At 43.6% G+C, this 24,620-nt stretch overlaps 1 protein-coding gene across 1 annotated transcript in view; it reads left to right on the top strand.

The window, feature by feature from the left end:
- The window catches only part of LRRC28 (leucine rich repeat containing 28), an 83,978-nt gene extending 77,172 nt beyond the window's left edge, over positions 1–6,806 (top strand). Inside the window, exon 10 of the mRNA XM_054041343.1 lies at positions 1,454–6,806. Within this exon, the coding sequence (XP_053897318.1) occupies positions 1,454–1,526 (73 nt within the window). The 3' untranslated portion in view covers positions 1,527–6,806. The remainder of the gene's footprint in view (positions 1–1,453) is intronic.
- The last annotated feature ends 17,814 nt before the right edge of the window (positions 6,807–24,620 follow it).

Here is a 24,620-nt window from a genome sequence, read left to right as displayed (position 1 = left end):
TAGAGTGGACAAACCGCTGTGCTTTATATTGTATGTAATGATCCTACAGTGGCAGGAGATGGCTGGATTCCTAAAGAGATGGAAGAGACCTAATTTTTATGGTTGCTACAAAACTATGGTTAAGAGTCAATGAACACCTCCAACACAAACCCTTATTTTCCAGGGATTATTAAAATTCTTACTGTACTGAAACTTTCCAGGCAGACTCTAGTCCAGGAAGAAATTATTGTTGCAAATGTTAAAAACAATACCATATTTTTCCACCAAATTAAGTTTTGCTATGATTCAGTGTACTAATCCCTTATGTTGCCATGCTGAGACTCTAAAATACCTGTTTCATTTAAAATATACATTACTGCCCATTTTTCACTTTTTAGCTAAAATCTCCCAAGTATTTTAGCATATGCACTTACATTGAACACCCATCACCTTCCTGGTCCAGAATGGATTGTCATAGAGTATCCAGCCACAGAACTTTCAGCTGCTGTAGGCTTGTGATGCAAATCCACAGAAATTCAGACTTAAGGATGCTCTGGTGTTCTTATCTTTGCAGCACACATGTTTGGCATGATATTATTATTATTTATGTAATGACAATACTGTGGTTAGGTGCTTTAGAGAGAGATTGGAAGACAAGATCCTTATCCTAAAGAGTTTACCATGCCCATGTACAACATAGAAACATAGGGTGGGGAAGCTGGGTGTTTGAACAGTTAGCACATCAATTTTTATTTGTCTATATAATTTTCCTCTGCTGGGAAGACTAGCATTTATTTGCCTCTATGATAAAATGTATTGGGGCTGGGGGTTGTGGAAGAGAGTGATCAGAAAAGGTGGACTGGGTTTCCAATTTAAGAGGCTGTGTAAATCTGTTTCCCTACAATAACATGGGCAAAGTGTCAGTCTTGGTTTTGTGGATTAAAAATCAACTTCAGCGTTACCTAAGCAGGAGGTCAGGTCATTAGTGAGGTTATAGGGGGAGAGAGTTTCAGTTGAAGGAAGTGAAATTGCCCCTTCATGTGGATTTGTACGGCACTTAGCCCAATATAACAGCAAAGCCCATTGATCATCCTCTCTGGAGTTCTGATCTCCACTTTTTTTTCTTTTTGGTTTCTTGTAGACTCACTCAAACCTACTGTTGGCTGTCAGAATTCAGTTATTTCATGCTTGCAAGCAGTAATTTAAACACATGAGAGAAATGGAATCAAAGGGTTCTCTCCTCTTAGCCATTAAACCTACTGGCAGTAACACTCAGCAAAACACTGTGCAGAAAGAAAAACCTCTTGCTGTTTTCACAAACCAAAATTAAAAATCTTCTGTTTAGATAGTTGGCCAGGGCTTATCCTTTATTTTTACAGTCCAAAAAAATGTCTGCTGTGAAAGGTGGCCAGTTACTTTAATCCTGAACTGACAACTGTTTTTTCTATCCTCTTTTTTTTTTTTTTTTTCCCAGGCGGCGAACTGTTAGTTTTGTGGCATACTGCTGCTCCACCCAGTGTCTGCAGACTTTTGACCTACTGAGTTGATAAACACTTAAAGCTACTCAGGAGCGTTACCAGCTTAAAGCTGCATTAGACTGTGTATCTCGTTGGTACTGGAATACTGTATGTTTGTGTACATGTGTGCATACTCCAAAATAGCAGAAATGCTCAGTCAGGACACTAAGAGGCACTTAAATCCTGCCCTATCAATTTTGGATGAGCTGCAAAAACTTTTTGGAAATGTAACGATCAAGCTTTTACAAGTATTAACACCCTTGCTCTCCTCCAGGACAACGTATAAATCAAACTAATTCAAGGGCCTCAGTCTCCAGTATTTTTTGTTAGTGTTTTCCACATGTGGAGCTACTTAGGTTGATATTTCATGTCATTTAAAGATGTTTTAGTTCTTGAACAGTGTTAAATAGACACATAATTTAAAAAATATATCTCCCGCATGGCAGCCCAGTTTTCACTTGTTACTTGTAATTTTCTCCCACTATCACCAGGATTAGGGGTATACAGGTACGCAAGGACGGCAGCAATTTAAGGATCCCAGTTACATTTGTGTGCCATTTTCCGTTCCCTGCCCCCACTCCCCTCAATAGTTTCCCCATCAAAGAGCTCTTACGGCAGTAGATTGAGCCTTTGCATCTGACTGATGTGTTCAAATCCACCTACTAAAAGCAGTACCTTCCTTCCAGACGTCACTGCAAGACACAACCTCTGCTGGAGGAGTGGGGGGTGAGCAGGGAGAACTCAGCCTGCTTTTGAAGTGAAGGCCTGCATGGAGCTGCTCTCTCAGGTTCTAGGAGATCAGTATCTTTGTTTGTCACACTAATTTATTTTTGAAATAGCTGCCATCTTGCATGAAAAAATCAGAGAGATACCCACATATTTTCCATATTTATATTCTGTCTGCTGACGAAAATCCTGGAGTAGTTTGAGAGGTGAACAGTGAGTCCTGTAATCTTGCTGAGAGCTGGCCCCTGTATCTCTGGGTTCAAGGTTTGACTGATTTCCAAAACAGCTTGTCACATATCTTAACATTAGAGGAGTATGAGAAAAACATACACGCATTCTCAAATATCTTTACAAAAGGTCTGTAACGTGCTTTTTAGCATGTTTGTGGCAAATGTAACTCAAAACCCTATTTATTACTATCTTGGTGGGGGGTCATTTGTTGATGGAATATTTTCATTACAACTACAGTACAAAGGGCAGAAGCAGGCCCAAGATGTCTGTGATTTATATTTTTAATTTTAAACTAAAAATGTAGGCCTTTTGGTCTGTTCTGCAATATATTTTTATTAATACATTGTGTTCATGATTAGTTTAGTTTTTAACCATAACTTACTTGGGGACTGAACACAATGTTCTTCGTCGTAAGTAGTTACATGCTGAAATAGATCTGAATGGAACAATTTGATGATATAAAAATGGCAAGATAAAGAGACTTACTTGGTAACGTATTAATATACGCAGTGGTGAGGAAAATGTATACCTGGAAAGAGTCGCATTTTAAAATGCTTCGCAGTTGCCAGAACAAGCATCTGTTTCTACTGCAGGTTTGCTGTGAACTGTTGAAATAAATGGAGCATCCTAAGTATTTCAAACGTCACTAGAAGGGCAGTTTTTGAGAGCAGGATTCTTAGGTAGGTTGTACCCGTTACTTATAGCAAAGTGCACGGGTTCTCTTCAGCTGGTTTTATGGAGTTGAAGTTGCTGCCACACATCAGAAGATTTATGCTTTAAGGAGTGCAGATATCACCTGCAGTTCCTGATAAATGGAACTTTCTATAATAAAGCCCTTTTGACAGATCCACGTTCAAGTGGGAAATGAGCCCATGTCCAAACATCCTCTGTGCTGTTGGATTTCTTCTCCTCTGTCCTTTCATTAGTTTGTCTTGTAAATCCCAATTCTGGGATTTCAGATATGTTGTCTCAGTCATTGGGGATCAGGATAAAGGCAGCAAAGTGGTGTTGAGCTTTTCTTCCATTCTGCAGGACAGGACAAGTTTGAGTTGTAAGTTGCCCAGGTTCAGAGTATCCCTAAATAAGAAGATTGAAAATTCAGAAGAGTGGCACAGATTCCTGTGTTTAATGGCCAGCACTTTGCACTATTTAATTTGCCACACAATGGAGTGTGAGGTATTATATAGCTTTAAAATAGATCTAGAATGTATCAACCCAGGCATAAAAAAAAATCCTTTGTGTAAGAGAATGCATGCGACATGCTCATTTGAAATTCAGAACAACTGGTTCCCAGGCACTTGCTTTCCCTAAAGTACTAGTGGACTGAAAGACAACACTGAAAAATGTTTTGACAGTACAACCACTGTGGAATTGGAAATTATTATTATTGTTTCCATGCTTTAATAGATCAGGAAAATAAATGATTAATTTTCATTTTTTACATTTTCCTTTATACTGCAGATTTTATATTGAGTTAACTGGTTGATTTTTCTCTTCTCAATGTTAAAAGCACATAGACTTCGAAGTACCTTTTTATTTTAAGCAAAGATCAACCTATAGGAAAGTTTAGCTAAAAGATAGCATTGTTCTGGTTTAGTGTAGATCACATGATAAGAGAGCTTATTGTTGTTTCCATAACTTACTGAAAGGTGTGAATTACAAAGTGTTTTATTCAGTTCATCAGTCTCTTTATTGTTAGCAAGTGCAGTCCAGCATAATACAAGCATACTCTGTAAGAAGCTGAAGCTTCACCTAATATATTATAAAGTAATACTACAATGATTCCAGTCTTTAGTGAATAAAATATATTTATTTTGTGTAGCCAAAATGTGACAGTGTAAGTTTTTTCTTTTATTAGTGATACTGAAAGAAAGTCACAATTATGGACAGGAAAAATAGCTTAAATTCATGTTTATCTGATCACTACTGATACAGCCTCTTTTTATATTCAGCTACATTTGGGTGGCGAGTCCATAGTTTAAAATAATTTAACCCCCCTGCTTTGTCCAATTTTTTTCAGATTTTGGTATCTGTCTTCAGTGTTGTTTCAAACTGGCCAATGTGAAGAACAAACTGTGCAAACTCAGAGGGCACAGTTATATTGCTGGTTGGATGGTGGGCCACCAATTTTACAATAGAGATTCCCACTTTTGTGGGATCTCTCTCGAATGCCATGGGTTTTCTAGCTCAGCTTCAGTTGCTTGGTGTTTCCAGTCTAGATCGGGTTGTGCGGAGGTTACCCACCCCTTGATCTTTATACAAGTTGGTTCTCTCACTAGTTGTCCCCAATATAGTTCCTTTATTACTGTTTTTAAGGATGTGTGAGTGGTGTCTTAAAATAAAAATAAGACCTCATCTCCTCGTCCAAGGAACAACATCATTTTTGCTTCGTTGTTTTTTGTAGGATTTTCCCTTTTCTGTGTGTTTTTTTGTCTGTCAGGATGACTAGTCAAATATATTAATACTTCAAAAAAGTGGGGAAGAATATTTTTTCAGCTAATATTACTTTAAAAGTGGTAGTTTCTGATGAAAAATTTAGAACACATGAAGTTAACATGGGGAGTATCAGAATATAAACAAAGATCACATCTAGCTTAGCTCACATGAAATGCCACTGTTAATCTTGCAAGCCTGCAGATGCTGGCTGCTGGTCTTTTAATAAAGCCAGCTTTTTGTTCAATCACTGAGCAAGTGGGGGATCCACTGCTTTTAATAAAGCATTCCAGTTAGCTCTTTGCAGTACAGTATGCGTGCGCCATGTGGGCAGTTTCATACTGGGTGAGGTGTGTGCTTGCAATCCTTTACACTGGGTCCTGCACACCTCATCGCCTCTGCCATAAAGGATCAGAATATAAATAAATCTCCTTTATGGAGAAAAAAAGGAATAAATACGAATATCAAAGCAAGTGTTGACCATGACTCATTACGAGTCTGATACTGATCTCTTAGTGGAAATTTTGTCATTAAATTCAAACTTCAATGTGAGCACTATCAGGCCTCAACAGAGAAGACCTGCTCTTTTGTTACCAAGCTGGTTTCAGATCTTGCATATCTAACTCTGCTGAATCTCGTTGTCTGGTATTACAGAGGGGTAGAGGAAAACTTGTGATTTTTTTTCCCCACTGTAGTAGCAGCATGTTCAGGTTTTACTGGCACTTCAATATCAGTTAGTTGGTTTGATAGTTGTCTAGGAAACAAACTGGCACGATAAATAATTGCAGCAAAGGACTTGATCTAGATCCCATTGAAGTGAATAGGAACCTTTCCCCTGATGTCAGTGGGAGCTGTGTCAAGCCTTAATTGACTAGAGAGAGAAGACTGTTTTACCCATCATTATATTGCTTGTGAGAGTTAGGGCTTATATTTTCCTCTTTCCCTCATCTTAATACTGATAAAGGATATCACCACTCAAGTCATTGCAAAATATAAAGTTATAATTGATTTGTGTTTGAAACTGCTGAGTAACTTGAACAGAGGAGTTTTACTACTTTGTATTACAAACCTGTGAGTTCAAAGGTTTTTTTGGAAGGAAATGGCAAGATTCCTATGAGGCTTCCATTTTTTTCTGCTGCACTTGTACCCATCTTTTGTTGAGTCTCAAACTGCTACGAAAGTTTGGACAACAGCTGAGCTTGTTCCGTGTACGTTTTTAGAGTATAATGTATAGCTTCTGCACTGTCTTAACCAAATGTCAGCTTGTGGGAAAATGAGTTTTGCTAGATGTTTAAATTGAAGTCAGTGGTGAAATTTATTGTACATGTTGGTTAATAAATTATATTTTTGATAGTATCACAGTTTACTAAAACTAACAACTTCTGTTGCTGTAACTGTTATATTAGAACAGAATGTGAAAATAATTATACTCTAGTTCATTTGCATAGTACTTAGCTAAAAAGTCTCCAACCCCCAGGCTTATGGGGGAAAACACTTGAAAAATATTTTTAATAAGTCAGAAACACCTTTTCAGTTAACCCCTTGACTCAGCAGATAACATGGTTTCTGTCATACAATCACATCTGCAGTTCAAGTGCCAAAATTAAGTCCATGCAGTAAGATGCTAATTTGAAATGTTTTACAAGTTAGCTGAAGAAAAGTAACTTTTCATAGGTCTTCATTATGGGTCATCACAGCCTGGCCATGGATATATTTCCTCTGGTTCATATTGCTTTCCAAACAACGTGCAGCAACTTTCCGTGCCACTGAATAAGGATGAAGGTGCTGAAGACAAGCGGATGTTAAGCGTCTATAATTCCAGTTGCTTCACTCTTTACTGTGCTGTGCAGAGTTTTGTTTCTGTATGTGAAGCTGTCTCCAAATCTTTTATGAAGTTATTAAAGTTGAATATTGACTGAATTATTGCACTGTGCGTTATGTCAATACTAGCACATTTGCTGTGAAAATGAAACCTACGTAGTGGAGATGACTGCTTACTCTTAAATTATCTTTAATCAGTGTCTTAGAGGGACTACGGTATGATCCACTCAAATTATATTAATGTCTACTGGGTAATAAGTTTGATTTAGAAATTTGGATAGATAACTATCTATTTCTCGGATAGATAACTATCTATTTCTCACTGCAGCCCTGCGATGTAGGTAAATTTACAGAGTAGTGTGCCCAAAGCCTGATGGTCTCTGAGTCCCTTAACAAATCAACAAAAACCCTTAAAACCATAATTTGCCATGGGACGTGTCCCAAATAAATTGGAATGGAACAAAATGAGAGAACCAAATATCCCGACCCTTGCAATGAAAACACTTGGCATAAATAGACATTTTAAGTTGAAACAACATGTATACTGTGGCTGAATGAGCTAGCCTGTGCTGCGGGGAGACTCTCAAGCCCTCACCTGGAAAGGCACTGGCTAGACTAGAGCATGACTGTTGTGTTTGTCAGTATTTAGGGGGATCCTGTGTAGTGATTCTGGAAGCTAGAGAGCCACAGACAACCAGAGTGTCTATACCCCCAGCCTCAATGAATCCCTTCTATATTGTATGGAGTCCCTGTCTCTTCCCTCTGCATGAGACCTATTTATCTTCTCATGATTCTTCCTGGGAATGGTCAACTGTGTCAGTTCTGTCACTCTCAGCTGCCACAACAAGGGAGACAGCAACAAGCCTCCCACCGAGTCGGACAGGTGCTGTGTTATTTAAAGCATTGAATATCTAAAAGTGAAGCCTTGAAACATGCTCGTCGGGCAGCTGTTGCTTGGTGTAGACATCTCCCACCTAGTCACAGACCTGAGTTTTTGCAAGACATTGCTTGAGTCACAAACTAAAAGGAACTCCTTGGTCTCCGTATACCACCAAAGTGATTGACTTTCTGAGGGTGCCTCCTAGGTAGCTGTAGGGGACTGGCACCATCTCAAGCACCCTGACGCTATTTTGCATGGTAATGAGGAATGTCAATATTGACAGACTCTTGCTGCAAGGTCCCCTGTCAATCATGGCTGACTGCCTATCCATCTGACTGAATGAGTGGCTGCTGCTAAGGGCCTCCCATACAGAGCATGTGGAGAGCATTGTGAGGAGAGCAAAAGGTGAAACATCTTGGACAGAAGATAGAAAAAATATTCTAGCAAATGTCATATTGGAGCTTTCAGCAAAATGACCCTTTTGATGCATTCCCCCAATGTGATTTAATATGACAGTTTGAGCAAAAGGCAGAATGTTCCGTAAGAGTGAAACAAAAGTGATGCTTGAAGTAATGAAGGGGGAGCTTGACTCACAGACATCTTTAAATGCAGTACTATATGGTTAACACACACACTCCATATTTGTAAGATGCAGCTATCTAAGAAAGTGTCATTTAACAAAAATATATGATCTAAAAATAGCTTCCCCAAATCACAACAGAAACTCAAGCCACCGTTGATTTTCAGATGCACGGAGCATTCACAAAATTCTGTTGAAGTCAATGGAAGTTACAGGTGATCAGCACCTTTGAAAAATCGAGCAACGGGTGAACAGATAATGTGACAGATGTGAGACTTCAGAAGCGTGGAAATGTCAAAAGGCTATTCTACTGAGATGTGCCGGATGCTATAGGCACAGAGATTATTCATAAACTTCTATCTATCAGTGTTATATGTATCTTTGTGAGGTAGGGATGGTATTCGGGGGAGAGGAGGAGTGTTATCTTCCTCCAGGCACTAAAATCAATGGGGGCATAATTACTGCAAATCCTGGGATAGATAACTCCAGAGAAGCACCACCCGTGGAGGCAGGGGAATTGCATAGGCTGAGTCAGACAAGGTTGAAGTGGCGCAGGAGATGAAGGATGGGGGTTTGGTATAAAGGGTCAGCCTGAGCTGACTTAGCATCCCCCGTTTTGATCCGAAAACTGATGAGATTAACCAGGAGGGCAAAACCCTGCTGGAAGGGTTTGAAGGACTGGATCTGCCAGGGTCTCCACTTGGGAGATGGCAGACACTTGGTAAGCATTGAAAAGTGAAGGCTGTTTTATGCTATGTTTCCTCTGTAATGCTTTTGTCCTAAAATAAATGTTCTGTGCTTTGTGAAAGCTGGGTGGTTGCCGGTAAATGCTGGCATAGCCCCTGGGAGGGAGCCGAATGGCAGGTGCTGGACTATGGTCAGACCTGCTGGGACAGTTACAATGAATTGCAGGGAGATTGCAGCTCTAAATCCCCAATCCGGAAGGAGAGGGATGAAGAGAGGTAATGATGGGAGGCCTGAGACCTAAAGAGATGCTCTTGTGCAAACCACAGAGGGGGCAGAAGTGCAAATAACCTGGATGCTGTCACAGATAGACTGTGCAAAGTGCAATTAATATCAGCCAATAAGGGCCTTGTTGGACCAACTGGGGACGCGAATTCCATAGCTGAACCCTCCCACGTGGTTGTCTTGTGAGCACAACGGCCAGGTCCAGCTTTTTCACAATGAAGCCTCATAACCCATTGATATTATTCCTTTTATGGGTGGGATGAAGTGGGAGTTAGGCACCTAGGTGATTTGAAAATCCTATTAGGCACCTATATGCATAGATAGGTGCCTAAAGACCTTTTCAAAGTTGGTCCTCAGTGCCTTGGTCAAGGATAGTCAGCAGGTCAATGGCAGATCTGGCCATAAAATCCAGCTGGTCCCATGCTCTATTAAGCAACAGTCATTGCCTTTAAAGGTTCAGTTTTGAAGTTTGAGTGGGCGTTTCAGCTGGTTCTTATTTCAGATAAACTGGTCTGCCTGCTGCATACTTGAAAATTTCATGTCATTCTTTTCTAGTATTCCTCTTTACTGTCACACAAATATAGTCACGTGTTGCAGTATGGCCTTTGTAGTGCGTGGCTGCTTAGAGATGATGTTAATGTCATGTTTTGTCCCTCAGTTCCATTCGCCTCAATATTCTGGCTCTGTTTACAAAGCAGTACTACTTCCTTTTAGTTTAAAACAAACAAACACACACAAACACCATACATTGGGTTATGGGCAGAATATTGAAAATGTTTCACTGTCATTTCAGTGGACTTTGTCAGGTTACATAAATTAATATTTTTTCAAGTTATATGACTGCTGTCTTGAAAAAATATAGACCGCTTTCTTGCGATGGAAAATCCAATATTTTGCTAGCTTTATCTGGCTAGATTTATGGAAGTACTGTAAACTCCCCTATTTCCTCACGGAATCTGTAAATGGCACTAGATTGAAGTTCATTATCTAAAAACAAATACATAATTAAATCCCACTGTGGCAAAATTGACGCTAAAACGTGTCCTCTGGTGGCCAGATAAGGAGTTGCAAAAACTGTGTCTCAGTTTTCTCTATACCATCTTTGGCCTGTTTCAGCTGATAATGTGATCTGGCCCAGTAGCCAAACCAGGTGCGAGTCCAAGTCCTTTACTTAAAGTCCAACCGGACACAGCAAAACAACTGAATCTTCAGCCTAGCTGGGCTCAGTTGGTCACTGCCTACTTTGCAGGCTCACCCCAGCTTCAAACCATCCTAGCATCAATCCAAGTTCCTGGACTTGACTCCCACTTCCGAGGGACTGTCACTCTCTCCATATACCAGGGATTCAAACAGGCTGCAGTCTCTGGTCAGCTCTTGTCTCCAGTCATGTTTCCAGCTCAGCATTCAATCTCCCAGGCTTCCCCCAGTCCAAAAAAGAAAACTCCCATTTGTCTCTCACCTGCCTCTGCTCTCTGGCCCTTCCTCCGGAGCAGCTCTTTGCTTCTTCCTTCATGAAGGACCCACCCCTTCCCTAGCTGGGCTTGACCACCATTTATGACTGACACCCCTCTAGGTGCAGCCCACTAGGTGAAGTGGCTTCAGGTCACTTTAATGCATTTGTCCCTCTGAGGAGGTATATACCCCATCACACCCATGCAGGTGGTTTTTGCATACATGCCCAGTATCTCCTGGTTAGTGTAGGGTAATCTCTTCCCAATAAGATGGGCACAGTATTTCCAGTTTTTAGGTTAGCCTGACTGTGATCAAAGATACATCTTCTCAAACTCAACACTTTTATTCTCAGGTGTATCTATGAGCTGTGCAAGAAGGAGCTCCGCCCCCCACTTCTCCTTGCCATATATGAACCATCCTCATGCTATCTGTTAGCTGGTCAGTGTTAAGAATCCCAGCAAACTGCCCTTTCCATAACACCCAGTAGGTGTCAGAACACAAAATGCAAGGGACTTGTTCATACTCTTCACTTTGCATGTGCTCTCTCTAGTGATGAGAACTTCTGGGCGTTCAATAATTTGAAGTAGTGACCAGGTTCAAACAAATCTCACATTTGGGAGAAGTTTGGCCCCAGATCCTGACTTTCTGACTTTAACAGGCCTTTGTATCTGAGCAGCTGTTTTTAAGATAAACAGCAGTGCACCACTTAAATAGATGCTAAGTGGCACTTCTGCATCAGAGAGGCAATCGCTAGGGAGGAGATTGAGTGCAATATATGCAGTGACTCTGAGCACTATGTTACATTATAGGACTTGTGAGAAGTCTGGTTAGAGGCACAATCAAAGTTCCTTCCATACCTATTCACAGTCGGGGACATTATGTACTGGTGCCAGCAGCATAAGTGTCAGGAATCAGAAACCGCATCTCCCCAAAGACAATACAGATACTTTAGGAAGTGATGGTGCTCGTTCATTAGCTGGCAGTCATCTTCCAAGTCCATACAGAACCAACGGCCTTCCTATACTGCAGCGTTGGTGGCTCTTCACCAGCGGCTGTGTTCCAGGTTGCTGCTTTCCTTGGCAGAGATGGGTCCAAGCTGCAAAGATCGGATCAGAAGTATTGGTTCTCTCATTCTACCTAGCTATTAGCATGAGATGCTATTGAACAAGCAGTGAGTGTCATTTACCACTTACTAACCTATGCACATTTACGGTGCTACAGAACTCAGACTTCCCCCCGGCTCTTGTACTGAGAGAAGCAACAACAGGGAGAATGTAAATGAAACACTGTCACAGGCAATGTTAATTCAGACAGCAGCTCTGGGACACTGTAGCTTTGGGCTACCCTTACATTTCATGCAAGGAGATCTTGATTATTTAAAGTAAGTATCTCAATCCAAGCATCCTGCCCAGAGCTGGTTGGAAAATGGAACTTTTGTTCAGGGAAATTCCAGTATTAGGATGTTTGTATCTCGTCAACCAGTTGAAATGTTGAACTTTTTCACAGAATGAAAAGTTCTGGAAAATGTCGACATGGGAACATGGCAGTGAAAAACATCACCATTTCTAACTGAAATGTCGCTTCATACCGAGCGGTTTCATTTTGAGCTGTCTGTCATGGAGCACCCTGCTGCAGTCCATAGAGGCATCAGGCTCCCTTCATACCAGTCTCCTTGTCTGCTGGCCTGCCCCCAGTGTGACAGTATCAGGTGAAGCACTGTATTCTCCTGCAGAAAGGCTAGCTTCTGCTGCCTTTGGGATTTCACATTCAGGTCTGCTTGTTGAAGGAGGAAGGAAATGCACTCAACCAGCGCAGCATATGTGCCGTGTACGGTGTAAGCACATAGGAGAGCTTTCTGGAGATGTATTACTAAGCTCTTTATAGCTTAATGCCATCTTGAAGTGTAAGGAAAGGCATAAGCAGCTTAATGAGTTAAAATGATCCAGGACTGTGTCCTTCAGACAGTTTAAGGCCACAGTAAAGACCCAAGTAGGCCACCTGATCTGTATTCTGCCACCCCATTCTCACCCTCACCCCATTTTTCTCTTAGGCAGAGTCCCTGGGCCAGCGTTGTATGTGGAGCGATTGTTTGGAAGTTTGTCATTGTTTGACAAGCAGGTGGTCAGAGTTTAATGATTGAGGTTATAACAAGAGCCGTCACCGGGTGTGAATACCTAACACCATTGGAATGACACCAAAAGAGCTACTAGAGCTTGGCATATCACTACCACCCTTACCTGTTGGATGATTCAGTGCTAGCTCACCACGTACTCAAACCTTTGGGGAAACAGTCAGGCCACTGGGCAGGGTTTCACCTGGCCATGCGGGGTAAGACTGAGACAGCTTCTGCTTCTCCTCCTCCTCCTCCCAGTGTGTCCGGGAAGAGCAAGGGAAGCTCCTTCCCTTTCCTTCAAGTTCCTCATGGAGCTGTGAGGGCTTGGGTTCAGGTGGCTCCCTGGACACCTCTTCCCCCCCCCTCCTCTCCCCCAAAGGCCTTTATTGCTTGGTTAGAGGATCCTGACTGGCCCTTCCCCCCTGCTGATGAGGTCAAGGTGCTTCTCCCAGGCCAGCAACTACCAGATGCTTGTTGCTGACTCACGGCTCCCTGCCCTTTCCCACATCTGGTGTGTTGGCTGGATGCCCTGGAATGCTGAGGGCTTTGGCTAATCACTTTTGGGGGTTAGGAAGGCATTTTTCCCCATGGGGTGAGGGGTCAACTTCCTCTCCGCATCCCGGAGTCTGGCTTTAAGTTTTGTCATGCTGCAGGAGTCCAGTGCAGTTGGCAAACTTGGACAGCTCATGGCCCATTGAGGCTGGGGCCATTCTGGGGCTTGGTATGTTTGGCAAGGAGGTCGAATACAGATTGAGAAGTCATTGGTAAAACTCACAGAGGCCAGGTCCTTTAACACCAAGGACTTTAAGCACCTAAATTGGATAGATGTCTAAGGATAAAGAGCTACAGATGTGCCTCAGTCTGATAAGAGGGCTCTGCCTATCTTGGGTTAGAAACAGAGACTTTGCATTTCATGCTGTTCACATCATCCATTTACCTTGGCTTGTCCGCACTGCTCTTGATGTTTCACGTTCATGCGTGCACTCTTGGCCTGATCTGGCTCCCACTGGAACTTTGCCAGCGGGGCTCATGTTGGTCTGTGAAGTGCTTGGGCTGGATATTTCATCGTGAAGTAAATGCAATAGCCTCAATTAAAAGCTTGGTTATTTTAGTGGAAGCAAGGAGTCATTTGCAAAGTTGGTTCAGCGTCTAAAGACATGAGAACACATGAGTCCTGAAGAGAGTTGGCCCCATTCAATAGCATGAAAAAGGGACTGGTCCTGCCACTCTTATTTCCCTGACTAGCCACGCTGCAGTCTCATTCGCATCTCACATTGCCTTGCCACATGTACCGTCACTTTCCTCCCCTAATGAGCAGTGATAGAGAGATGAATTGTCTGCAGCCAAAGGAGCACACAGACACGTGGTGATTTCGGCCTGAGCTGCCTGAAGGCTTTAATAGGCTATTCTATTCTGTTCTGTGGTTTTTTTATGCAGCATAAAAAGTTCTCAAAGCCCAGTGCTAGAATTCTGTAGAGCAGAGACTGCTGCTGGGTAGTGTGGCTTACAGTTGGCAACAGAGGGCTGTTTTCTCACTTTGGCTATTTTTGTCCCTGGGCGGGGTGAGAAAAACATCAAAGGAAAATATGACTTTAAACCAATACGCAATTTTAAGTTGGAGTAGATAGTTGTACAGTGCCACCTCTGCTTATGTAGCAACTGGCCCTTGATACAGCAACAGTGCTCTGCTTGCCGTCTGTATTATAACCGCTTCTTCTAAACATTGAATCTCTCTAAGACCAAGTTTTTTGCACCAAATTCTGATTGCTTTATTCATCTGTATAGTGTCATTGTGGGTCCAGGAGACAAATAAGGAAAGAGGGCAGGATTGTATCCTATCTAGATGTATATTTGCGTGGTCAAAGGGAGCTTCAGGGAGAGCTGTTCCAACATTTTGACTTTTGTTTTTTCTTTTTCACAAGCTTGAAACACTGTTAACGAGGTGACAGACATCCCGCCGTTCAGCAATGAGTTCTATACAGTGAGAGGGGTTGACTGCCAGTGGTTAGAGCACAGGTCGGATGTTGGCGTCAGGACTCCAGGGTTCTGTTTCTGTCTGTCACTGTGGGCACGTCAGAACTCCTCCAGACCTCAGCTTAGTCCTCTAAAAATGGGTCTGACAATTTACCCCCCTCACTGGGAAGTTGTAAGATTTAATGAATGTGCTTTGCTAAGAGAACTTTGCAAACTCTCTCTGAATGAAAACTGCCATTCCGAAGTGTCGGTATAAACCTCTGAATATTTGGGTGAGTTTGCTTTCAGTAGGGAATCAGGATAGCCTTACAAAGTCTGATTAACAGCAAGATGAGTGAACTCAGTATAGTCATATTTTTATGCCCTGTTCCAAACTAACTCCAGTGCTGCTGATTATGTCCCTGGCGCGCTATCACATCTGTTCTGCAGCTTCCCTCAAAGCCCAAACCAAGAATCTCTGACACACACGCTAAGGCCACGCCACAGCACCAGCTGAAAGTGCCAACTCAGAGAGCCAGTCCAGGAATAGCTTCTCCAGGCTGCAGCCAGCAAACCTAGTCATGTAAGAGAGACACTGCCCAGCCTCAGAGGGAGAAAGCGAGCTATGCTGCTTTATGGGAAGGCAGTGGGAATGTCTATTTTTGACTTCAGTTCGAGACAAGGGAGAAAGCAGGCTCAGTGCTGTTGGAGCTGGGGCCTTGACCCTGCCAGCCACTGGTTTCCAGGAGCTGCCCCAAGAGTCTAAGGGCTGGATTTAGCCTGACTTACTTTTTTCTGACTCGCCAGTTTGCTGGTGCAAGTGAGATCAGAATCAGCAATCTGGGAGTTGTGCTTTGGCAGTCAGTGTGAAAGGAGAGACTCCAATAGGTTGCGCAGCAACAAGCTAACTCTGTTCTCTTGCGTAGATGGCTTTCTGGAGACATGTCGGGCACATGGAAAACTTAATGAAATTCACAGAACCTCCTGGTGCAGTACTAACATGTCCTCGCCAGCTTTCCAGCCCAAGGTTGTGGTGCAGCAGTGGGGGACGTCTACACAGACAGAGCTGATATCAGATTAACCTCTTAGGGGCTTGTGAAAGGGATCATTTCTTTAGCAGGCAGACAGCCTTCTTCCTAAAGTCACTGCTGCACTTTGGGGTGGAATTATCCACTGTAAAGGCCATGCACAAGCACAGATGCTGGGGGTGCTGCCGCCATGGCTGGCTCTGGCTTTCTGGTCACCCCAAGTCCCCCCCCCCCCCCCCCCAAAAAAAAACTGCGGTGGCCAGAACAGCAAAGCAAAAAAAAAAAAATCCGCAGCGCGGCCGAAGCCAGGGAGCAGGGGGACTCCCTGCCCTGCAGATGTCCCCCGGCTAGCGGGGGGAGGGGAAAGGAGTGGGGGGAGAGAGAGAAGAGGGACGGCCAGGGCTTCAGCGGGGGGCTGCCACGCGGCCCCCCCCCCCGCTGTGCCCCCTGCCGTGAGGGCTCTGCACCACTCCAGTTGGCTGGGAAGGAAGGATGCGGGCTGCCCTGCCGGGCTTGCTGCAGGGCACTCCTGTCCTCCACGCCGCTGCCCCCCCTACAGGGCGGCTGGAGCGGAACAAAAAAGCGGCTGTGCGGCCCTAGGATTGGGCGGAATGCCGCCTCCTACAAGCTGCCGCCCCAAGTACCAGCTTGCTCGGCTGGTGCCTGGAGCCGGCCCTGGCTGCCGCACCCCCTGGCTTATATAACCCAAAGACAGGGTTCTTGCCTTCAGCACCCCCACTCTAAAAATTGTTCCAGCACCACTGTGCACAAGATCGTGCTCCCCACAGCCCATTGATCTTGTAAAGCTCGTTCAGCTGTTACACCTCACAAGCTGCACAACATAAATAATAGCTAACCGGGACTTAGTGGTACATCCACCACCTTAGCTAGAAGAACGGCTGTTACGATAATTTATATTTCTGCAGGGCCTTTTATCCCACAGCACAAATAAACCAGGGGCTCAAAGGATGACTGCTAATTATTTATATTGCCTCTGGAATACACAGGGACAGTGTGAAGTGCAGTACAAACACAGTGCATGCCCCAAACCATGTACAGTCCTGAGGATCCTGTCTTAATCCTCCCCCGAGTACCTTAATCATCTTCCAGTGGCACTTACTGCTGCAGAAGAGGAAGGAGGAAACGCATGCTTTACATAGTAACTGTGTTGTATCTTTAATTCTGTCTCTCTCTGCTAACACAAGCAAGCCTTTTCTGTGCTTTTAATTTTCTCTTTACTTCAACCTGATGGCAGCAATTTTTTTTTCTACGCCTGCCCCCAAAACCTGGAGTTTGGATAGCTTTGGTTTGTTGAATAGTTTCGAACAGTGCTGGAGGATTATTTCATCTCGCAAGTTATGTAGGATTTTTTTTTTTTTTAAACCTGAGCTCCCTTGGAAAAGCTGCCTTTTTTGAGAGAGAGGAAAGGACTTCGGAAAAGCAGTTGTTGAAAACGGTTCTTGACTTTGAGTCAGCTTTGAGTTACTTGTACACTAAACAATGTAAGAACCTTGGCTTGGCTTCATGTGTGAGTTTCCATATGGAGCAGCACACAGGACCTGTTAGAAATGATCTCCAGATATTGTGAAACTTCCACAGAAGGGACTGGTGAAGAATCCAGGCTCAGTGCCCCTCCTCCCCTTTCACAAGTAAACTTTCTAGCCCTTTCTCTGTTGCAAAGGTCATTTTCCGAGCTCAACATGATCCCTGGGCATTTTCCTAAAAAGTCAGTGTCTGCATGTGTCCTTCCACCACAATCATAGGTTTTTCCAGTGTTAGACATATGCTACAGCCCAGTCTGTAGTCCTGGCAAGGTCTTCCATGGTGCATGGTTCCTCCAGGAGCCAGCAGACCAAGAGATGTGGCACGGTTTGTGTTTCACCACAGTCACATGTCTCTGGGTCATTGGAATATCCCCACGTCCACACATTGACTTTTGACCTGCCAACTCTAGTTTGGAGGCAATTTTAAACATCTCCAGGTCGACCAAACCTTCTCCGCATCTTCAGCAAAGCATGCAGGAATGTCATCGAGTATTTGGAGTCACCTGTGTCACATTTGCAGTTGTACAGTAGTCTGATTTTTTTTTTTAAGCAGTTTTGTTGTGGCTTGGAAGCTTTTCCATGATTTCAAGTGGCAAACTGCTGCAGTGAGGCCATGTAGCGGGTGTCAAGTATCTTCAAGCTGTTGTTGTTGTTCCATTTTGCTGGTGACTGCTCTCCTAACATCTGGTGGAGCACATAAAAGTTGTTCACATTTGCTGGTTTTAGATATCTTGTGATGTAGCAACAACTATCCTTCAGTGCAGGGACCAGCTACTTTGCATGAACCAGTCTTCCCCACACCGGACATGTGTATTTGGCCATCAATATGCAAGTGCGGTGGCTCTCAGTGTTGCTGGGTTGGTTCCCCATTTTGAATTTGCCAGGTTCCTAAGTATGTTGTTCTGGGCACTAACTTTGCCTTTCATTATCTCCACGTGTACCTTGAAGGAGAGAGTGCGGTCTAGCATCATTCCAAGGTAGGTATCCTGAAGTGAGCAAGTGATACCCTATTCCAGACCATGTTAAGTTGTCTATTGGCCTCGCAATGACGAAGATGGAAGAGACTCACTTGCATTTTGGATGGGTTGGTGCACCATTGTTTTATTGTAATAGACTGAGAGCCCAGCCAGTGCCGAGGTTAATGTAGCTTCAATCTCGGTGAGTCCTCGGCTTGGGCAGAGACATGTAGGTCGTTGGCATAGATAATACTACTTGTGCCGAGATGGATCCGTTGATCATTATTGTAGATGTTGAGTGTTGGCGAGAGTATGCTGCCTTGTGGCAGGACAGTTTCTGTTGCCACCATCAGCTCTGCTTCCCACAGTTCGACATAAAAATTTCGGTTCTCAAGTGGACATTATATCCATTTTTATGAGGTGGTGATCTTCCATCATGCTGTGTATTTTAGTAAAGAGCTTTCAGTGATTTACTGGGTTGCGTGTTGCTGATAGGTCGACAAACACAGTGCTTGTTATTATGCCCTTTTCAAAGCTATCTTCGATGTACTGAGTGATGTTCAGGATTTCACAGGTGCACGACTTGCCTGGGCAGAATCCAGCTTGCTCTGGGATTAGATGCTGTTCAACAAGTGGTGGTAGGTGATTTAGGATGAGACGCTCATACAGTGTGTAGTGGGTGACATAGACCTGAAGTTCTTTGGCTCTGTTTCATCCTTCCCTGGCTTCAGGAGTGCCACAACACATGCTCATTGCCCGATCTTGAGGCTTATGTATGTGGTTGAGCATGTTCTTAAAAAAATTGGGTAGCCAGGTCTTTATTTCTGGCCAGAAGTGATTTGTTCAGTACACAGGCCGTCTAGAATGGCTTTGCCATTCCTCAGGGCATTAATTCCGGAGGTTAATTCAGTCATTGAATACTGGGCCTAGAATTATAAATCTCCTGGTCTTGCCATTTAAGCCCTATCTTGGGTTGTTTTGTTCAGTCTACTGCCATGGTCAAGGAGTTGGTATGCAACCTGGTCTGCAGTAAGGCTGTAGTGTTGCTCTACCACTACAATATAACCAAAAATCATTGGTTCACTGTGATTCTTCTTAGCAATTGTGGTCCATGTCTGCTTCACTCTTACCAATGCCCATTATTATTTGTATTGCAGTAGTGTGTAAGAGGCCTGAGATGAGATTAGGGCCACAAGATGCTATACAGTACTGTACATGCACATTACACATAGTCAGAAACAATCATAGAAGTGTAGGGACCTTGAAAAATCATTGAGTGGAGTCCAGTCCCCTGCCTTCTTCACAGCAGGACCAAATACTGTCCCTGACAGATTTTTGGCCCAGATCCCTAAATGGCCCCCTCAAGGATTGAACTCACAACTCTGAGTTTAGCAGGCCAATGCGCAAACCTCAAGCTATCCCTGCCCTTCCCCCAAAGAACCAAGGAAGAACAAGGAAGTATTATCCCTATTTTACATATGAGAGGACTGAGACAGAGAGAGATGTTCATGATTTCCCCGAAGTGACACAGGAAATCTGTGTCAGAGCCTTGAACTCAACCCACGTCTCCTGAGTCCCAGCCCAGTGCTTTTACCACAGGACGTTTTTTCATTTTAACTCCTACTTTACTTTCAGGTGACTTCTTGCTCTTGGGGTTGTGTGTGTGTGTGTGTGTATGTATATATATATATATATATATATATATATATATATATATGGTGCTGCAGCCTGGCAAATGCTAATATATTTACCTGTTGAGATTTCCCCCTTAGTAGAGACCTGTAGATAGCTAGGCACTATAGGATACAAGTTCCTGGCCACCCCTTCTGAAACAGTGGTCCCAGGTTGCCGATGCAGTTTGAAGCACTCACCAGTCAAACATTTGATTTAAACCTGGTTACGCTATAAAATAACAAAGCTTTGAAGCATACTGCCGAGCCAGGAGCAACATGAGAGCTGGAGCTGCAGTTCACCCCAGGCTTTGCTTCTCATCCGTTTTCCGTGGTTCCCAGAACTGCTGTCCCAAGAACCCCCCCAACTGCTGACATCCATCACTAGAACCGTACATCTCCTGAGCGAGGACTGACGTTTTTGACTGTCGCACATCACACTCAGTCCGCTGCGGCTTCTCCTATTATTGCGGCTGTGTCTGAAGTGAGGCCTCTGTGACGCCAGTCGAGTTGGCATGTCATCAGCCCATCTATCAGGGCTGGCGTAAGGCCAGTAACCCACACGGGGATGAGGTAATACATTTGCATTTTCATTCCATGGCTGTCGGTTTATCAGTTTGATTTATATGACGACGATGGATGTCATCCACAATTACGTTAGCTAGGACAAAAATTGAGCAGGACTCTAACAATTTACACTCCAGGGCGTAGGCTGACCACTAACTGCTTAGGGTTAGGAAGAAACTTCTCCCAAGGCTGTCCTTTGTACAGATGCCCATGAGAAGGGGCTTAAACCTTCCTCTGAAGCATCTGATACAACTCTCGTCAGAGATGGGATACTGGTCAAGACAGACCATTGGTCTGCTCCAGTCGGTCAGTTCTAGCTGTCTAATCTACATTGTATATACACTGCCTGCCACCGCTGGATCTAAGTAGAGTTCTTGTATCCTGTTAGGCTGTTTGTTTTATTTAAATGGATACAGCAGTCGCCAGAGCTGGCCTCAGATTTCCCAGGGCTCAATCAAGAGGAGTCAGAGAGACTTCTGGCTGCTTCAAATGCAGGCAGTTTAAAGGTTCTCCTGTCCTAATCAATGTGCGGTATTAGAAGTAAAACCAGCGTCCTCTCTCAATTGACCCAGAGAGGGGCCACAAAGTCTCCTTTCTCGGTGCCGGGTTTTATGGGGATTGACGTGCACTCTGCAGCCGGGAACATAACGTGTTTGTTTTAGTTCACAAATTAAAAATAAAGCCATGTTTGTTTGCATCGGCTGAGGGGTCCTTTTCTCACAGCTGCTCTAAAAGCCAGCTCTGCCAGCCAAGCAAAACAAGGTTTAATGTTACAACGTGCACCGTGAAGGGCAAAACTGGTAATTAGCTTGCAAGAAGTAAAGACACCAGTACAATAGCAACCCAGTTAAAGGGTAGGAACCTAACTGCAGGCTGAGTCAGCTATAGGATTAAGTGCAAGGGGGTGTTACACTTTAAAAGGGCAGCTATCTGTAATGAGTAATTCATGTGAATGTGGGGAGAAATAAAGGGGCTGCCTTTAAGGAAGATCTAGCAAGGACCCATCACGGACACGCTAGCTAAATATCATGACCCACTTCCAGCCTTCCCTTCTTGGGAAATCTGGTTGTGAAGATGGCAGCTCTGGTGCTACCTGGAGTCCTCAGTTTCCCTTCACTCCTTTCAGTCAAATTCCAGGCATTGGTGAGGGACAGACACTGCACTGGTGGCGTTGGTCAATGAATGTGTAGCAATGAAGAAGGAGAAAGATGCAATGGATCAGCTGAATCCTATCATCTCTTTGGGATTGCTGACCTTACGGGCATTGCAGACACAGCTGCAGTTTCTAGCAGGGCTGGATGGCATCACTATTGAGTGGCTCTGCTTTTTGTGTGTGAGATCCCAGAGGTCACAGTAGTTTAGGGCAATTGCTGAGGGGGGGTTATCTTGTTACTCTGTTCAATGTCTGAGGTGAAGGTTTGTAAAGCATCACTGGGTGTTGTGTTCTCCGTATGCTGGTGACACTCAGCTCTGTCTCTTTTGCTATCTAATACAGTGAAGATGACGCAGTGTCTAAATGCTGGTTTGTAGTATGGTAGCACAGACATTGACCTGGGCCCCAATGAGCTAGGCATTGCACGGACATATTGCAACCAACAGTCCTTGCCCTGAAGAATTTATGTTCTAAATAGACAAGCTGAGAGGAGGAGACAGGAAATGTTATTTTTAAAGATGGGGAACTAAGGCATGGAGAGACTAAGTGACTTGACCAAGGTCTCACTGGGAATCTGTGGTGGAGTCTGGAACTGAAACTTGATCTCCTGACTCCCAGTGTCAAACCCACAAGACCATGAAAATGAGACTTGGATGAGATTGGATGAAGTTTAGCTCAGCCAAGACAGAGACAACGTTGGCGGTATGAAGAAGCAGCTGGAAGAACTAGTGAGGATTATACGAGCATGCCTGATTGGGAAAGTGCACCTGCCTTAAGAACCTTGTAAAATCTTTGAATTCTCAGTTATCAGCGTGACCAAGAATGCTTTAAGGTACTCTTCATGGGGCCGGTGGAGCTAGTGCAGAATGGAGCTGCCCACTTGCTAAGTGGTGCCTCAGGCATGGAATGCATGAATCTGCATTGACTGTGTGTATCTTCCCTGGTGGAGTTTTAAGGTGTAGGTTTTAACCTATCAAACCCTAAATGGGTTTGTGAGCTGACAACCTCAGAGTCTGTCTCTCATTCCCTGTAATCTTACCACCCTGGTGATCTGCAGAGGTGCTCAAACTGGAAAGAATTGTTAGCAGTGTCATGTTCTCTGAAAGCTCCTCAACTCCCTTTGCCTGGGTCTAGTAAGCCTCAGACTTGTTCACCTACTGTACATGTTGCAAAGCTCTTCCCTTCTCCTTGGGCAGTGGAGGTGGAGATGATTGGAGAGAAGTGAGGGGGTTAGATGTGGGGCCACTGATGGGGGAGTGTTATTTCAATACTGTGTGTGTGCAGTTCATCGCATGTGTTGTGTTACATTGTGCCTTTTAAAAATATTATTTATTTGTATTACCATAGCACCTGGGAACCCCAGTTCTGGACCAGAACCCCATTGTGCTAGATGCTATATAAACTCAGACTAGAAAAATAGTCCCTGCCTCAGAGTTAAAGTGCCTAAAACCAGGAATGGGCACTTAGTAGAAAATGAACTATAGTAAGGGTGTATTTCTATTGCTGGACAAATCTCAAGAGGTTCTATGTCTGAGTTCATTTAAGCATCCAACAGTTCAGATGCTGAGCTAACCTTTATCAACTATCTTGAGTCAGTCTGGCAGAAGTATATTAGTAACATTAGCAGGGCTGGGAATATTGCAAGATCACTCTTTTCTGTGCCAGCTTTGTTTCAAAAGTTCTGCTCCAAGGCCATATAGAGATGGGCCAAACGTGAAATTTGGATTCAGATCCAATTTTTTGCAAATGTTGAGGTGGTTCAGATCTAGAATTTTGATGCAGGGCAGTTTCTTAGCAAAGTATTTTTGTTTTAAAGAAAAAATATGTAATCAGCTGTGAAACTGTAATGCATTGGAAAAGATAAGAAAAGGCTGATACTGTGAGCTTGCTACCTTCGATGTAAGGTGTCAAATGACAATTACTTTCCCAGACTTTGTTAATCAGATTTTATGTATATATATGAGTGAAGGATTGATGGCTTGTCCATAATATTGCTACAGTCGGCAAAGAAATGGCCTAAACATGGAAAAGTTAAAAAGGTTTTAAAAAAAAAACAACTTTAGCTGTCTCCAAGAATGTTTGAAATAATGAAAAGAACTGAAGTGAAAAGCGATTATTAAGAGATCTTTGAGGATCAAAACCTTGTTTCAGTTTTGCCAATGGAAAAAAATTTTTTTTATCTGTTCATATGTGGAGCTTAAAGTAGGGCAGAATATTGTAGTTTTTTAAATGATTTCATTTTACAATTTACTTTGGACAGGAGGAAGTGGTTCTTTCTGTTTGTTCTTTCTCTTGTCATTATGTGTCCTTAACACAAAAGGCCAGTCTGACTCTGAAATGAAGAACAGGGTCATTCTATGAACTGATGGTTCATTAGTGTCCTTTTGATACACCAGAACAGTAAGAGACTTCTATTTCCCCCTCACTATCTAGTGAGGCCTATGCTCTTAAATCAAGACATCTTCCCTCATAATGTTGCTGTGACTGACTCATTCTCCGGCTTTGTCTTGAACAATTGCACCAATAACAATCGTCCTGATTGTCTGGAATAGATAGTTCAGTTTGGACTTTGAACTAAGCATCAAATTTTCATGATTTCCACGCAGTACATCCTATAACCCAACTGCGTGCTTATCCGTGGTGGCTTCTCGCTGAAATGACCATCGTGTGTGTGTCCTGAAGCTTCTGGGATGTGAGTCCGGTGAACGTGATGTGGTATTGCTGACCCTTAGCATACAAAATTCACAACTTGGGACCCCAAAATCATGATATTGACTTGAAAATTAATACAGAGGGGATTTTAAATAAATAAGAAATGGACTAGGGGTGCTGATGAGTTGTAGCGGGTCTCTGACAGAGTACAGGGACTAGGGGAAGAGGGCAACTAACTTTCTTCTGCTTAAACCAGAACAGCCCCCTCCCCTCTCCCTGCCTTGGTGCTGTGAGCATAGGAAAAGCTCCCCTTCCTGTCTCAATGTACTGGGAGTTGGTGTGGACAGAATCTTCCTCCCAGGCTGGGGAGTGGCTCTCTGGCCCCTGTTGCAGCAT

This window comes from Malaclemys terrapin, chromosome 10 (genome assembly GCF_027887155.1).
Source record: "Malaclemys terrapin pileata isolate rMalTer1 chromosome 10, rMalTer1.hap1, whole genome shotgun sequence".
Lineage (NCBI taxonomy): Eukaryota > Metazoa > Chordata > Testudines > Emydidae > Malaclemys > Malaclemys terrapin.
The sequence above is the reverse complement of the archived record's forward strand: the minus strand, read 5'-3'. Positions and strand labels throughout refer to the sequence as shown.